At 36.0% G+C, this 16,093-nt stretch overlaps 1 protein-coding gene across 2 annotated transcripts in view; it reads left to right on the forward strand.

The window, feature by feature from the left end:
- Positions 1–16,093, forward strand: part of spata20 (spermatogenesis associated 20) — a 73,083-nt gene that overhangs the window by 33,323 nt on the left and 23,667 nt on the right. For both annotated transcript variants that reach the window (XM_073918539.1, XM_073918540.1), the window contains exon 15: positions 4,220–4,300. In XM_073918539.1, the coding sequence (XP_073774640.1) occupies positions 4,220–4,300 (81 nt within the window). The remainder of the gene's footprint in view (positions 1–4,219; positions 4,301–16,093) is intronic.

Raw genomic sequence — 16,093 nt, forward strand, 5'->3', positions numbered from 1 at the left:
TTGCCATAAAATGCAGCTGAATTGTAACTTCAGGCAGAACAGAACTCAGAATAGATCATTGATCAGGGGCTTCTCAATGATTTTCCTGCTCCATCTGGTGTAGATGTCCTGCAGGCTGCCCGATACACCCGTGGTGTTATACGCAGCTGACCACACCACCCTCTGCATGTCCTTGCGGTCCAATGTTTTGCTGCTACTGTACCGGACAGTAATACAGCCTGACAGGAAGCTCTCAATTGTGCACGCAAGTTTAATGATCTCAGCATCTGGGGGGCCATCATCAACTATTCCAGCCCAAGCCAATCCTTCTGGAAGATACTCTCTTAGGGGCCCTATTGATCACGAAGGTGTCTGGAAGTAGCCAGTGGAGCTTGTTGACCACAGAACTCTTTAAAACGTATCATAACTTTTCTAACTAATGTTTGAATATCTAAATGAGGCATTATTTTATATAATCCAGTTGAGGGCCAAATTATTAGCCTTTTCCCAAATATTTCCTAAGTGAAGATCAACAGAGCAAGGAAATGTTTGCAGTATTTTCTATTATATTTTAATTCTATTATATTTTAGAAAGTATTATTTCTTTTCATTTGGCTGGAATAAGCATTATTTAATAAAATATATTTTCTATTGGCTACCAGACAATCACTGTTGTCTAATGAGTTGCCTATTTAACATAGTTAGCTTAATTAAAAAGCCTTTAAATTCTTTTTTTAAGTTAAAAAAAGCTAAATAAATAGTATCTTTCAAATTAGCTAGTAAAATAGTACATACTATTATCATGACATAGACAACTAAAATAAGTCTTCTCTTCAATAAAAGAGACCTAATATGGCCCTTTTTTAAGATGTAAAACATGTCTCTGTTGTTCCTAGAGTGTGTATGTGAAGTTTAAGCTCGAAATACCACACAAATAATGTTAGGCTTTGATCCAAATTGTGTCATTTTGGTGACTGTTATTTTAAGTTCAAATGAGATTGTACTTCCAGCCCTCTTTTTTGAAGAAGATGGAGCTACTAATGCCCGTGTGTCAGCATAGCAGCAGGTTTAAAACAAGACTAATGTTATCTCTGTGAAAAAGACAAAAGAAAAGATTAAAAATATTGAGACTATGGTGTTCATTTATGCATCCTGAATAGGCATGCTTTTTTCAGTTAATTTTAACCGAATAATAACTGTTAACATTCAGATTAATATGAAATTATTATTTAATAAAAAAAATGGTGTGTCTTTTTTGTGTCGTACACAATAAATATTTTATTATAAAATACTGATTTATTTTAAACATAGAACATAACAACGGAACATCTTCACACACCTGCAGTGTTTTCAACACCACCGAAAAAATAAAAAAATAAATAAATAGGCCTGCCCTAGATATTTTTCACTTAAATTACATATTTAAATTGCAAAACAAAAACACTATCTGAATCCTTTTAAATCGGCATTGGCTGTTTTTTTTTTTTTTTTCAATATGTGTTTTGTCCATCAAATAAAAATATGAGGCTAACTTAAACTGATCACTCAACAAAAAAATCTGCATTTAATAATGCTCTGTTGTTATTCTTATATCATAAACCTCTGGCAACATTTTGAATAGAAGTCATTATTTTAAAGATTATGTCTTGGGCATCTGGTTTTACTTTAGAGCTTGTGCGCTTTTATTTCCCATGTCATTCGCGGTTTACCTGTGATGAAAGACGATGACAAGGCTCATATGTTGACTTTTTTGACTTTTTGTTGTTTGTTGTTTACTTCTTCTTCTTCTTTGGCCTTAGTCCCGTATGGTTGCGGGGTCGGCTCTTTGGAACAAGTCCTCCATTTAGACTTGTCCATATGATAACGACTTTTTTACACATTCCGGCCGGCCTGTCGTCTGGGCCTACTATGGACAATTTAGCCCACCTAATTCACCTGTAGCATGTCTTTGGACTGTGGGGAAAACCGGAGCACCCGGAGGAAACCCATGCGAACGCAGGGAAAACATGCAAATTCTCACAGAAATGCCAACTGAACCGAGGTTCGAACCAGCGACCCAGCGACCTTCTTGCTGTGAGGCGACAGCACTACCTACTTCGCCCTTCGCCCTGTGCTGTTTACATATAATATTGAATTAATGTGCATCCATGTTTTATAAGCTATAAAACTTTGCTACCTCAGTTTGGTGCGAAGTTATCATTATGCAAAAAATAAGAAAATTGGAATTAGCTTGGTTCATAGAATATGTAGACTATTTTAAAAATGGATAATTTATAAGAACTATTTATAACCATAATTTTCCAAATGGTGAAAATGTTTGTTTGTTGGTTGTACACTACAACTATAGCCTATTTGTTGTGTTTATGAGCAGTGCCAGAGCCCACTTTGATGGAAAGCAAATCCTGACTCTCCGACTTATGGCTGGGTTGTTTCCAAAATAGCGCACATTTCAAAACATTTTGTTTTGCAACTTCTTTCTCCAATTGTGCAAATAAACAGCAGTGATTATGATGCGGATCCAGGACAGAGGCAATCAGCATCAGCGCTGGCTTGGCATCAACTCATCTGGGTAAAAATATATAAATATATATATAAGTGTGTGTGTGTGTGTGTGTGTGTGTGTGTGTGTGTGTATATATATATATTTTTTTTTTTTTTTTTTTTCGTTTTTATCGGTTAAAAACGCACCCTATAGTACCCATACCTAATCCTGAAACTTCATATTTATAATGTTTCTTAGTCGCTGACATTATTTTCGGCAGGTATGGTGCTAAAATTCTAATGGTGGACAAATGCTTCTCACTCAGGGCTGTCTATGCTAATGAGGGAGAGATGTCACTAATGGGTGGGACTTTCTGCCTCTGATGACATCTACACAGGGAGAATGTCATTAAAAGTTTTTGCAGACTTTTTAATCAAGTGTGATTGTAAAGAAAATAGAATTGATTATTTTTTAACATAGGGTGACAGTGGCTCAGTGGTTAGCACTGTTGCCTCACAGCAAGAAGGTTCGATGTGCTTTTGTTTCCTCCACAGTCCAAACATACGCGCTATAGGTTAACTGAACAAAGTAAGGCCCCATAAGTTTTGGAACGGTTACACCTTCTGTCCACACTACCCCAGGATTTTCAAGCCTTTTCAGTGGTATAGTGTGGATGGAGATCTTTTCAGAAACGCTAGGTGAAACGCCAGTGTGAACTTAGATCACTTTCATTTTAAATCCAAACGCCGTTTTAAATCTAAAACTTATTTGTGTAAACAATTCCTAAATTGGCCGTAGTGTACGAGTGTGAATGTAAGTGTGTATTGGTGTTTTCCAGTACTAGGTTGATGCTGAAAGGGCATCCCCTGCATAAACATATGCTGGATAAGTTGGCAATTGATTCTACTTTGGCAACCCCTAATGAATAAAGGGACTAAGCCTAAAGAAAATTTATGAATTTTTTACCATTAGAGGATGGCTGTATTCATACACTGTTGCCACACAAATTTGTGTAAACCCCTTATAAAAGGGATTTTTGCCCAATAGTTCCCCTTTAAGCAGTACTTTGAAAGTATTATTATAAGTATTATTATTAACTAATGCTTTTGGCTTCATCTGATCAATATGTGTATTCCGACATTTAATTAAATAAATGCATCCTTGCTACATATAAAGAACATTGTTCATTCAATAAAAAAGTCATACTAACCCCAAACTTTTGAGTACTACATCCGATCCCTTGTCTTAAAGCTAAATCTGATTCCTGATCCCTCAGCTTTTTTTGGAATACCAGTATGACCCTTTCTGTTCCTGTTTTTTCAAGGCACACACTGTAGGATCGATAGGCAGTTCATCAGTCCTCCTTATGAGCACTGTTAGCGCTCGCATCTGTCACATACACTATCAGCCAGAATGAAGCTTCTGGATAAAAGTTTTCCCTGTCAGCACATTTTCCCAAACTTTCCTCCAGCTCCCGGACAGTTGTAGGAGCCGTGAACATGTGTCACGGCCATCAGAGCTAAGCAGCGGCGGAGAAGTCATCAGACCAGCAGGAATAACAAGGCAGAGGTCCAGCTCAGGGCAGTCCTGCTCCACATCACACCTGCCCACCTCATTACAGCACCATACAAGACCCACTGACCCTTTCTTCTTCACTTTCAGTCTCTTCTCGTTTCTTCAATCCGTGGTTCGCACACCCTTTTTTGCTCAAGTTTTTTGTTGTGTTGCGTGTAACAGGCTCTTCTTTTTTTCTTCTAGATTGTTATCTGTGGCCTCCCTGATGCAGAGGACACTGCAAGTTTGATTTCTTGTGTCAACTCGCTGTTTCTGCCCCATAAAGTAAGTGCATTTTTCTCTCTGAGGAATAGCATTGTTGGGACACTTAAGGTCACTCTAATTGGGTGTTTTAAAGAGTCTGGTCAACTTTGAAATTCTGTTTGAGGGATAATAACAGCAGTATTTTATTTTATTTTTAAAAATGGCACTTAAAAAAGTAATGAGTTTTCAACAAACAGCAGATTTGTAAACTGATAATGTCTGTAGCCTCAATTGTTTTACACTGCATCCCAAATGGCACACTATACACGATGCACTTATGTACTATGTACTTATGCACTTGGACACTTGACAGCATTGTTTATATGGATTTAATATCCCAATATTTTTTTTAACTGGAAATTTCAACATAGGCTCAACGTAGCCCTATATAAATGTCTGGAGATCACGAATTATGTAGCCAGAAGTACGTATTGCTGCATTTCATTTTTTAAATGAACGCCGAGGGGAGGTATGACACTGTTCCTTTTCGCACTTACTAGCTGACCGCTTACCTTCGTATAGACGGCTTTCCGCTGTTACCAGTTTGTCTAGTTAGCCTGCCATGTATGACGGTAGACTTAACCACAGAGATGACCAAGATAAAGGGGTTCGAGCCCGGTGAAGAACATTTCCAGAAAGCAGATAAGACAAAAACAGAATCCTAAAAAATAAAATAAGTAGATAATGGGGTGAAAATGTGGTAAAACATGTTAAAAATTAGAGAAGGGCTTTTGTTTTTCTGTATAGCTTTTTAAAATTGTCGGTTGGGTTTAGAGAAGTGGGTGGGCAAGTCAATTGGTGCTTTTTAAAATACTATTGGTTGGGTTTAGGGAAGAAGGAGGGTGGGTCAGTCGGATCGGTCAGTTAGTCAGTCAGTCAGTCACTGCAAAAAACATAGCTCCTGGGAGGTATTTGGCCAACCCAGGCTCATTCCAAAAACTTTGTCCCATGGACGTTTCTGGAGACCGCGAAAAATATCCCTGGAGGTACATATTTTTGCAGTTTTTGTGTTCGTGAATCCACGAGAGGTTGCTGTGTGCGTTTTTTCGTTTCTCTCATGAGTGCCGTTCGCGCCCACGCTGTTCTCGCATAAACCCACCAGATGCCGCTTTCAAATGACCGTCTGTCTGACTGGCTGAATGATTGACCGGCCAATCAGCTAACCCACCCTCCTCCTTCCCTGAACCCGACCAATTTTACCGATTGACCCGGCCACCTGCCAAGCCGTACAGGAAAAGAAAATCCCTCGTCTGATTTTTACCACACATTCAGATTTTACTACATTCTCACCCTGTTATGAATTTGCTCACTTTATTTTTTGGATTCTGTTTTTGTCTTATCTGATTTCTGGAACCGCTCTTCCCCGTACTCGAACCCGGTCGTCGTGGTCAGCTCCTCTCTGCGTTCCAAGTCCTCAAGAGCTAACTGGACAAACTGTTTGCGGTGGGAAAGCCCTTTTCAGAATGAGCCTGGGTTGTATTTGGCACTCTCCAGAAATGTATATAGAAGTACATTTTCAGAATGATCCTGGGTTGAAAAATACTGTTTCCTAAACCATGTTTGAAGGTTGCCATGAGTATAACCACATTCACTATAGAGGACAGCATAATCACTCAACAAGAAGAATTTTGCTTGCACAATACTAAATAAATAAAGTAATCCAATGTCAGTGCCTGATAGCTCTGCCCCTGCTACTGTATATTAGCAAAGCTGCGGCCATTGAGTGTGTGAAATGTCCAACATTCCACACTTATTTTTACAGTTGAATAAGTGCATCATTTGGGTATTTAAAGTACAATTAAAGCAAAGCTATTTTTAGAATAAAAACTTTATAATAAATACTTAAACTGTTTATACTACAAAAATGACATAGATTTAGAAGTTCAAGCTTAGCTGATGATTGATAATAAAGCTTGTTTGGCATGTTGTTGTGGGAGTAAGCTGCAGATACTCGAGCCCTGAGTCCCTCCTGTTAGCAGGGCGAGAGGGGAGTTTGAGCTCAGGTAGGTCTCGATGAACTCCCCTGACTTATTTCTGGCTAACGACAGATATAGGGATGGCTAAAGAGAGATATACGGCTTACTAACTGCTCGATAGTGATGTTAGTTTAGGATGTTTAATTTACTTAGGTTGTGTGTTTTAAACTTTGGGAGGAAACCGGGGAACTCAAGGGAAACCCACATGAGCACAGATAGAACAAGCAAACTTTGCACAGAAATGTTGACTGGTTCAGTAAGGACTCTAAACAGTGACATTCTTGCTGTGAGGCAACAGTGCTAATCACTGAGCTGTCATGTCGCCCAATCTAGAAAGGAGGGGGAGTAGGGGTGGGAGGAGTTATTCTTCAAGATGAAGAAACTGAGGTAAGAATCTCTGGTTATTTGTAGGGAGTTAAGAATCGTCTGATTGGTTAATCATGTGTTAGCTAATGCGGGACTGGCTGTGGACAATCAAATGCATGTGATCCTCTCGAAATTAGTTTAGAAATAAACTTCACATAATGCATAAATTCGCAATTTGGCAGGCACTATTGGTTAATGTTAGCTATTGGTAAGCCTGGACCACTTAGTTGATGTTGCTAACTCAGACAAACAAACAAAGTTGGTAAATGTTAAACAGTGACAGCTACCAGAACTAAAAAATGGCATATAAAGAAAATATGAGTCTACCAACGCATAAAACATTAGTATATGGAAATGGCCATACTGTGAGCCTCAGATAGCATTATTTCCTGTTTTCATGTAAATTACACAAGTTTAAAACTCTGGTGGACAAAAGGCCAATCAGAACACAAAACAGACTATTGCGTGACTTACTGGCTCATAGATATGGATAACCATTAATTTAAACGGTTTATACAACTTAAAGAGTTCCCATGTAACTGAAATGCCATTTTCTCATCTGCATTCGAGGGGAGGGGCTTACTGATAGGTCAGTTGTATAAGCAGGGTATAATCAACGGCTTGCCATGCATTAAAGGATTTAAAATGCACTCTGCGAAGGCAATTACCATCCACTACGCATCAGGTGGTTCTTTCCCTCCACATCATGCATTTAAAATCTTTTAAAAGGTTACGAAACACCAAAACACATTTTTTGAGTTGTTGACAGTCATATGTGTGTCCCACGCTGCTAAAAACAGTATTAGGACACATTTTACTAAAAAGTGAAAAATTGTTTTGTTTTTGTTATTTCGAGCAAATTCGTTCTTCGAGTTTGAAACAGATTTTTGAAGCTGCATCACGGTAATTAGATACTTTCATGTCATCCAGTGTGTAGACTGGATGTCTGTACCTGCGAGTGCATCGTGACGTCTCTGAGTGTGCAGCATTAATTCATGAGGAAGACTTGGTTCAAAACAATCAGCGCGCTCTATACTGAATGTGGTGCAACTTTATTAATATGCATGATAGCTCTGAAGACCTCTACAGTCTGTACTGTGTTCAGACGGCAGAGAGACGCCACGTTGCGTTGCCAAAACAAGTGGAAGAATTGTTTGGAGACACAGTTTGTCAGTGTTGCTTTTATAATTTGCTATATCTAAGGTTTTGTTTTCATTTTCCCGCTATGAGAGCGCAGCTGCACTCACGTGTGGACTACAGTGTACACAACGCGCGAGAAAAATCCGTGTCTAAGGAACATTTTTACTTAAGAGCTTTTCTCATCTGGAAATGGTGAAATCCCGATTTGCCGCTCTTCTCCTTTTAAAAAAGACGTGGCTACAGTTGGTGTTAATTGTCCTGTCTCTACAAATTTAGTAAGTGTGTGTGATCAGTGATCTTTGTTTGTTTATTCACATGACAAAGTTAGGTCGTATCGACAGCAGTACTCTTTCAGTGTTTAAAGATAGACCTTAGTCAAAATATTTTCTAAGTTACTAAAGTTTACAGTATGTTAATATTACTACATTATTATGGACTGAAAGATGTAAATGCTGCTCTCTAAGTGTAAACATGTAAACACCGCAATCAAACTATTACTGTCGTGTAGAATTTTCGCCGCATTTTGTGACAATATAGTCTATACACACACGGCTTTCTGACACTACCTACCGAGTGCATCCAAATTACAGAGAAATGCAGTTTTTTTTCGTGACCCTTTAACATATTTTAGTTGCATGTCTAAGTTACAGATGAGTTCAACTAGTTTTGCTCTTTGCAGTGCAATATTTAACAGATTTTTTCCTTTCGTTTCATGCATTCATGCATCATGCATGTTGTACTTGTATAAGTATGAGTTAAAACTGATTTTTTTTTTTTTGACTAATGCAATTCTAATTTTCTTTATCTTTTTATTTAAACATCATGTGTCCTTGGTAAAGTATAGAACATTTAGCAGACATTTAGACAATTTAAAGACACGTTTGCATGTTGCAAATATTGAAATTATTTTGTTTATTTCACTTCTATCTAATAATATTTTTACATTTAAAATATCTATAGAAAATGACGTTGAATAAAGTCATTTCTCAAACTCTTACTATGTTTTAGCACATTGTAAAATATCACAATAAAAAGACCACTCTTTTTGAGATAATTCAACATAGAACACTGTAACAATGTTTCTAAAACTGCAGGACGTCTACTTGAATCTGTTTGTGCTTATAAAAACACTATAAGAAAACATCTTGGGTAAAGATGATATTAAAATAATTCCTTAAGACATTTAGAAACATTATTTTAGCAAAAATCAGCTCTAACAGTCATTACTGTTAATAAAATCTAAAATAAACATCCTTGTACTGTTACATAACATGATAATTACATGATAATCTACTTCCAAATGCATGCATGTGATATTATTTTGATAGTATTTTATAGCCGTAATTGCATACAATGTTGAAATGTTTTTGAATTTGTGACCGAGTGCTTTTTTTAATCTTGCGTAATGGGCACATATATAATAGATTAATTTGGAGCACCACTAGCTGATTGAACATTTGACCTTTTTTTCAGATTTTAGTGGCCCTTCGCTGTATGTAGACATTTTTTCCTCCTACATGACACATTCATCGGTTTACACAGAGCGTCGTGTGCGCTGGAGCACAGTCATGCTAATGAGTTCACTAAAGTAATCTCCAGCGAAAGGTCAAGTTGTCAGATTTTTAACCTATGCATGCTGACGCGCACACTGCAAGCCAAAGCACTGGGACAATGGCGATCCACCACACTGTGCTTTAAATTTCGGAATAATTAGTAAATACTAAGAGTTTTCTGTTAGCCCTGGGCATGGCTTTGTGTGGATTTTTTTTTTTCTTTTGCTAAAGGTCATAACTCAGGATAGCATTTGCACTCTTCCTGCCCTTTTCCCTAGTGCTTTTCCAACTGTTCACTTCTCTCGCGCCACGACAGAAAGAGCAAACACACACAAGCTCGCCGCACCTGGCCTTACAGGTTTTTAAGTGTGAAATACCAATAGCAAGCACAACAGAATACACACAGAGGTCTACCCTTTTGCCGTTTATTACGGTGGTCTAACATCCTTTATTGTATGTGAAAAACCCCTAGAGAGGCAACCCGCACTTTCAATGAGACTGAAATAATGAGTTCGTTTTTAAATGGAATGAATGAAAGGTGTTGTCATACTATGAAGACATTATAAAGCTTTTAAAATTATTATAAGACTTTATTTTTGTTGCTTGAAGCTATAGACGATTGTAAATAATACAATAAAACTATTTGTACACAATAAAACAGTACACAATAAAAATTTGCTGTAAAATGTACACTATTAGTGGCAATTTTGGTTGCCAGTAATACTGTAAAATGTACAAGTGGACTGTAAAATTTTGCTTTAAAACTACAGCATCGTTGTAATTGTGAACTTACAATGCAATGTGCTTGTAAAAATTACCAGTAATACTGTAAAAATTGCCAGTAATTCTGTAAAAATTGTCAGTAATGCTGTACAATTTACAAATATAGTGTAAATTAATGATTACAATTGTGCTGTAAAACTATAATGGCTTTTAGGTTTCTTTTCTTGTGCATCCCAGCCACTAGCACCCCATCTGAAAGATTTTTAGCATAGGGGGTAATTTAGTCATCCAACTTCACAATTTGAAATGTTGCAATATGTATTTGAACAATTATGTTTTTTCTTTTACTTGAAAGCTCAGTTTTGATTATCATAATTTGTTTGAGTTTGAGGTTTACTTTATCATTATTATTCACACAATAAAGTTTGCTATGATGTTTAGCATGTACACTTTAATATTGCACACACATTGTAACATTTTATTTAACAAGTTTAAGAGTCTCTTTAACACTTAGGGTCTCTTTAATACTTATGCTTATTATTTACCTTTGTAATGTTGGTAAATTAAAATAAAGTGATTGAATAAAAAAAAAATCCTAATATTCCTAAATAGATTGTTAAAAAATATTAAAAAATTATTGACACAGTGATATGAAACATGAGATCATAATATATATTTTTTTAAATAATAATATTACACTTCATGTATGATTTTTGCAGTGCAGTAGCTGGTATATGTTGCACCTGACTGAATATATACAATGGTCTAAACTTTTTAGTAGTCTCTGAGTGGTTCTGAATTGAAAATAGTCTCGAGGTGTCCCGCTTCTCTCTGCTCCTATTGTTACAGCAGGTGGCTCTGTAGGATGGTGTTGGATAGACAGTAGATGATGTACGAATGTGACCTTACACATCAGAGAACTCTGTATGTCACATTTTGTGTCAAAGGCTGAGTTTGATCTCCTTATGGTGTATCATCTATTAAACATTGTTCCTCCCGGATGGAGTAAAGGCTTTGGCACATTCATCTTCTTTCTCATTATACATACACTTATGTAATCTTAATGATTTGTGAGGAATATAAGGTCATGTTGCATTCATTTATGAACTCATTCAGGTCAGGGTTTGAGAGTTTGGCTTGTATTTTATTTGAGGACTTCATTTTAAGATTTACTTGGTTTATTATTTATTATATTTGCATGTTTTTGATGGGGTTTTCATATTGTATTGGAATTTAATAACTTTCTTTGCTCCTAAAACAAATTCTGCTGACAAATCAAGTTTGGGAAGCGGAGAAATATAACAATATTAGTGATAAACCATTTTATTCAAATACAGATCAATAAAATCTAGTTTTGCTGTTTTCTGTCACAAGTCTCTTGCAAATATGTGGCATTTTGGAAGTTAACAACATTATGAATGTCATTACAAATATTTCATGTTTTTTTTTTTTTTGGTGTTTTGGAGATACAGGAGTATGTGTGTGTGCAAATCTGCAACAATAAAAATCACTGTTAGATTATCACTGCTATTAATGGGAGTTTGAACGCAAATAGTACACGCATTTGCTCACCTTCCAAGTCATACGAACCACATACGATAGATTTCTTTTCTGGGGCACAATAAGTAGATTTGTACTAAAAATCCTTGCCGCTCTGTTCAATATAATGAAAATAAATAGAGGATCAGGGCTGTCAAGTTCCAAAATGAGAAAAAATGACAGAAAAGCAGTGTATCCATTTATTGCCTTCAACCAAATGATTTATTGATCTGTAAGTAAATAATGACTTAAATTTCTCCCCTTTGTCACAAACTACTTTTGAATGCCTTGAGAAGTCTTGGAAGAAAATGCGCAAGTCATATACAGTATTTAGTAACACTTTCTATAAGGCCTACAAGTATTATTCTACATAAGGGTAGTTCCAATGCCTTATACCACCCTATAATATGATGAATCATCTAATAAATAATCATAACAAGTTATAAGAATAAACAAGTATCCTTAATGCATTACAATACAAGCATAATGCATGAACTTTTTGTACTATATGTTTAAATATATGCCCAGGAGAAGATTATAAAATAAGCAAATAGTGGAACATAAATAAATTAAACAATTATAAATACATGCATTTTTTGCTAGAAAACATCTTAATGCAATGGCCAGTTGTTAGTAATGATGTCTTAAAAATAACTTTTGTTAATTTACTCAAAGCAGACAAATAATACTTATGGAATATTATGGGGAACATAGTTCTAACAAAGACCTTTGTTCATTTATTTACCCATTGCTAATTGTTTTTGGTGTTTGTTGTGGCAGTAAAACATTAAATAAATTTTTTTTTTAAATAGTTTTTTTTTTTTTTTTTTTTTTGCTGGATCTACTGTTCTTGGCCATTCATATAATCTAATACTTGTTTACTGTCTCTTTGAAAGTTTTTTTTTCTTTTTTTTTGTGTGAACAATCCCTTTAACTGTGACTTTTGCCTCTGTAAACTCCTACTGCTAAAATTATAGTTAGTAAAATTTACTTTTATAGCTGTTAAATTAAAGTATGGAATATGATTAAGTGATGGTCATGCTGGTCAAGGCATTATTAACTACTAAAAAAAAAACTGCATGAGATGAGATAAAAGTGAGAATTGGTCCCCATACTGAAATTTTACAATATTATAAGACTATTATAAAGCTATTATAAAACTTTTAAAATTAGGTTTTTCAAGCCAGGTGGCACATTAGACCAGGGGCTCATCTCCTGTTTCCATAATGCATCACAAAATGCAACTGCTTAAGAAACTGTTCTACTATGATAATTGGTGATGAAAATAAATTATGTTCAATAAGATGTACTTGTGTTTACTAACTGTTTATTCAGTTAAACATAAATTGTGAACTGTAGGCCTACATTATCTTAAGATCCACACACACACCGCAAAATGCGGAAGTTTTTTTTCTTTCCATTTGTCATGCGTTATTAAATTCCATAACACTCTCACCAGTCCTTACTTCTTATTTGCATCTAATGCCCCAGTTTGTCACGGGGCATGAATGAAATGTTCATAATTTAAAGTAAAACTGCCGAACTGCAGTAAAGTCAGGCATCCTGCTGATTTGATTCAGAAGGGCACTTTTTTGTCAGCTGGCTTACCGGTCAGGTATATATCCGCGCTAAAATATCACGGTGAAAGTCATCATAGCTTGCATAGAATAGACCCAGCTCCCAACCTAACTTTGAGAATAGATTAACGGCAATATTGTGCCTGTTAGTGTGTCTTTGTCTCCGTCTCTGTCAGATAAACAGCACAGTGACAGAAATAAAGGAAGCAGAGTTCATGTAAAGTTTGTGAGAAATACTACAGTGAGAATTTTCCCAATGATTATTTGATGTATTTGTTGTGGAGTTAATTCAAGCCTTTCTGCTATTAGTCACACAGTCAATGTTTTTAAAAAAAAGTTCATACACACACAGACACACACACAGTGGAAACACAGAGAGTGTGTTTAACTTTGCACAGCAAATGTGACAGGACACACATTAGTATCTGGTTATTAGTATAATGGATATCTGTTATGTTAATGTACAAAATAAACCTGATTTATAGTCCACAAACCGGGATTGAAGCATCTTCTTTTATAATTGTTCTGACACGCGGCTGTGCTGATGAAGTAAAGATGGTGCACTGACAAGCATTGTTTTAAAAATGTTTTTAACCCGTAAAACTCATTCTTGATCATGTTGATGATGACAGTGAGCTGAACAGATCTTTTAATCTCTGTTGCTTTGCTCACATCCTGTCTTGTTGATATGATATGATGATATGATAAGATGAGATGCGGCTGTCGATCAATTTGGTGGGTGGGGAAACTGCACTCCTACATCATGTTGCAGTGAGCCTGAAAATGGGAGGGATTTGAATCCTATTTTAACATCAGGAAATTTAAAAAGACACTTATTGTCTTTATGTCACCCCAATATGACTGTGGACACACTATACCTACACACAGTTCTGTCCAAACAGCTTGCAAAAGATGATTTACATCTTAGGTGGCCTTTAAACTATACATATTAACATTTGCATCATATATTTATTTCCATGTGTAGCTTTTCCAACACCGTAAACTTGCTCAGATGCACTCGTGAAGTGAATCGCTCGAGGACCAATCCTTTTAAACAGGAAAGAGCTCAAAGCAAGGAAGATACAACCACATGGTTATTTCCACAAATGCAATTTTATGGCTCTTTCTAGCATTGCTGGTTATAGGTTTAGGCTTTAATGTAGGTGACATGTTATTTTGAAATGGCATGAAAGCATTAACCTTTTACAGCCACTCATCAGCCATTTGATTTCCCAGCTGTCAAAAAATGTTCATGCATCAATCAAGTAAAATCTTGCAATTTTCATGCTTTTTAGCACCATTTGTTGGACATGTTACTTTGAAATTGCCACAAAACGCACATGAGGAATTTATTCTTGCATGTTTTGCAAGAATTTTGCAAAACTGATCAGGTTATATTTAAAAAATTCCCATACACTGTAAAAAAAATCTGTAAACTGTATTTTGTGATTAATATTTTCCACTTATTTATGCTTTTGAATTGCATTATGGGATTTTTATGTATTCTTCTCAAGCTTTTGATGTTGAACAGTTTGAAAAATGTACTTTTTTGCTATGTGACGAGATAAGCAGTGATAAGCAATTGAGCTTGACGAAATACTACATAAATTTAAATACACTCAGAAGCACAGAATTTTCACAGCAAGTGGTTGGGGAAAAAGAGCGAAGAGTCAAGTGCAGAAATAATATGGGTTTTATTAATAATAAAATAAAATAAACAGCAAAATAAACTACCCCTAGGGGGAAAATATTAATAAAACAAATAAACAATCAAGACAAACTAGACAGGCTGGCAGGGATCAGGACTGGAACACATCAGGAAAAGGTGACATACGCAGACGAGCTGGCACAAGACAGCAGACATGAGGAAAATTTAAGCAGAAGTAAATTAACACACAAACAGATAAACATAATAACCAATAATGGGTTAACAAGGAGGGTGGGACTAGACAATAGACAGGAGAGTACATGACACAAAGCGGCTCAGCGCTCACATAAAACGAAACTAGAACACGCAGGCAATGAGAGAACTCATTAACTGCGTGTTCTTATGACAACACAAGCACGCGGTGCATGTAAACATGCCAGAGTGGCAGAATCCTGACTCAGAATAGTGCACTAACAGCACTCCAATGAAAATGGTAAGGTTTACAATCTAATTAATACATATTAAACTTCTTTAACATTATCAAATGTACATGCTAAAACACTGATATGTGTTGGCCTTCACTGAGTCACAGTTCTAAAGTCCAATTTCAAATAGTTCATTTTATTTTCAAGATCTGAGGTGAACTATTTGCTGCTGCTTTTAGTAGTATGCCAATAAATGTAATGTGAAATGGCATTCAAACTCATATTATTAGCATTTAACATTAGATAAAGCACATGTGGTGTACCTGAGGTGATCATTGACAGTTTGTCCTGTTGTTTAGCTGCAGGAAATAGAAGTCATTGTTAAAATATAAATTTCAGGTGCTGGTTAGGACAAAAATTTGCTAAATATTCCTTCAATTGCGTGCTGTTGCTTTTATTGGTGTCATCCATCTGGCAACCTGCTCTTACTTGTGTTTTGAACCAGGCGTGCAATGTCTAGTTCAACCACGGGGTGTCAAACTTACATACTGCACCTTATAAAGGAGACAGAACAGAGATTAAAACTCCCATAATGCAGTTCACAACAGTGAATAAAGATAAAACACTTGTGAATCACAAAGTACAGAACTTGTTAATTAATATTTTTTTTTACAATGTTTTGTAAGACAAAAGTGTTCCAATGAATTTGGAATGACATGATGGCAAGTAAATACTGAACGTATTATAGCTTTTTCTCCTTATTTTATAGCTGTTTCATCGGGTGTGTCCTTGTCTATTAATCAGCAACATAAAATCTCACTCAACTGAAGTAAACATCCAGACAGGTGATCCGCCTTGGCCAGCTGA

The sequence above is a fragment of the Danio rerio genome, chromosome 12, assembly GCF_049306965.1.
Source record: "Danio rerio strain Tuebingen ecotype United States chromosome 12, GRCz12tu, whole genome shotgun sequence".
In the NCBI taxonomy this organism is placed as follows: Eukaryota; Metazoa; Chordata; class Actinopteri; order Cypriniformes; family Danionidae; genus Danio; species Danio rerio.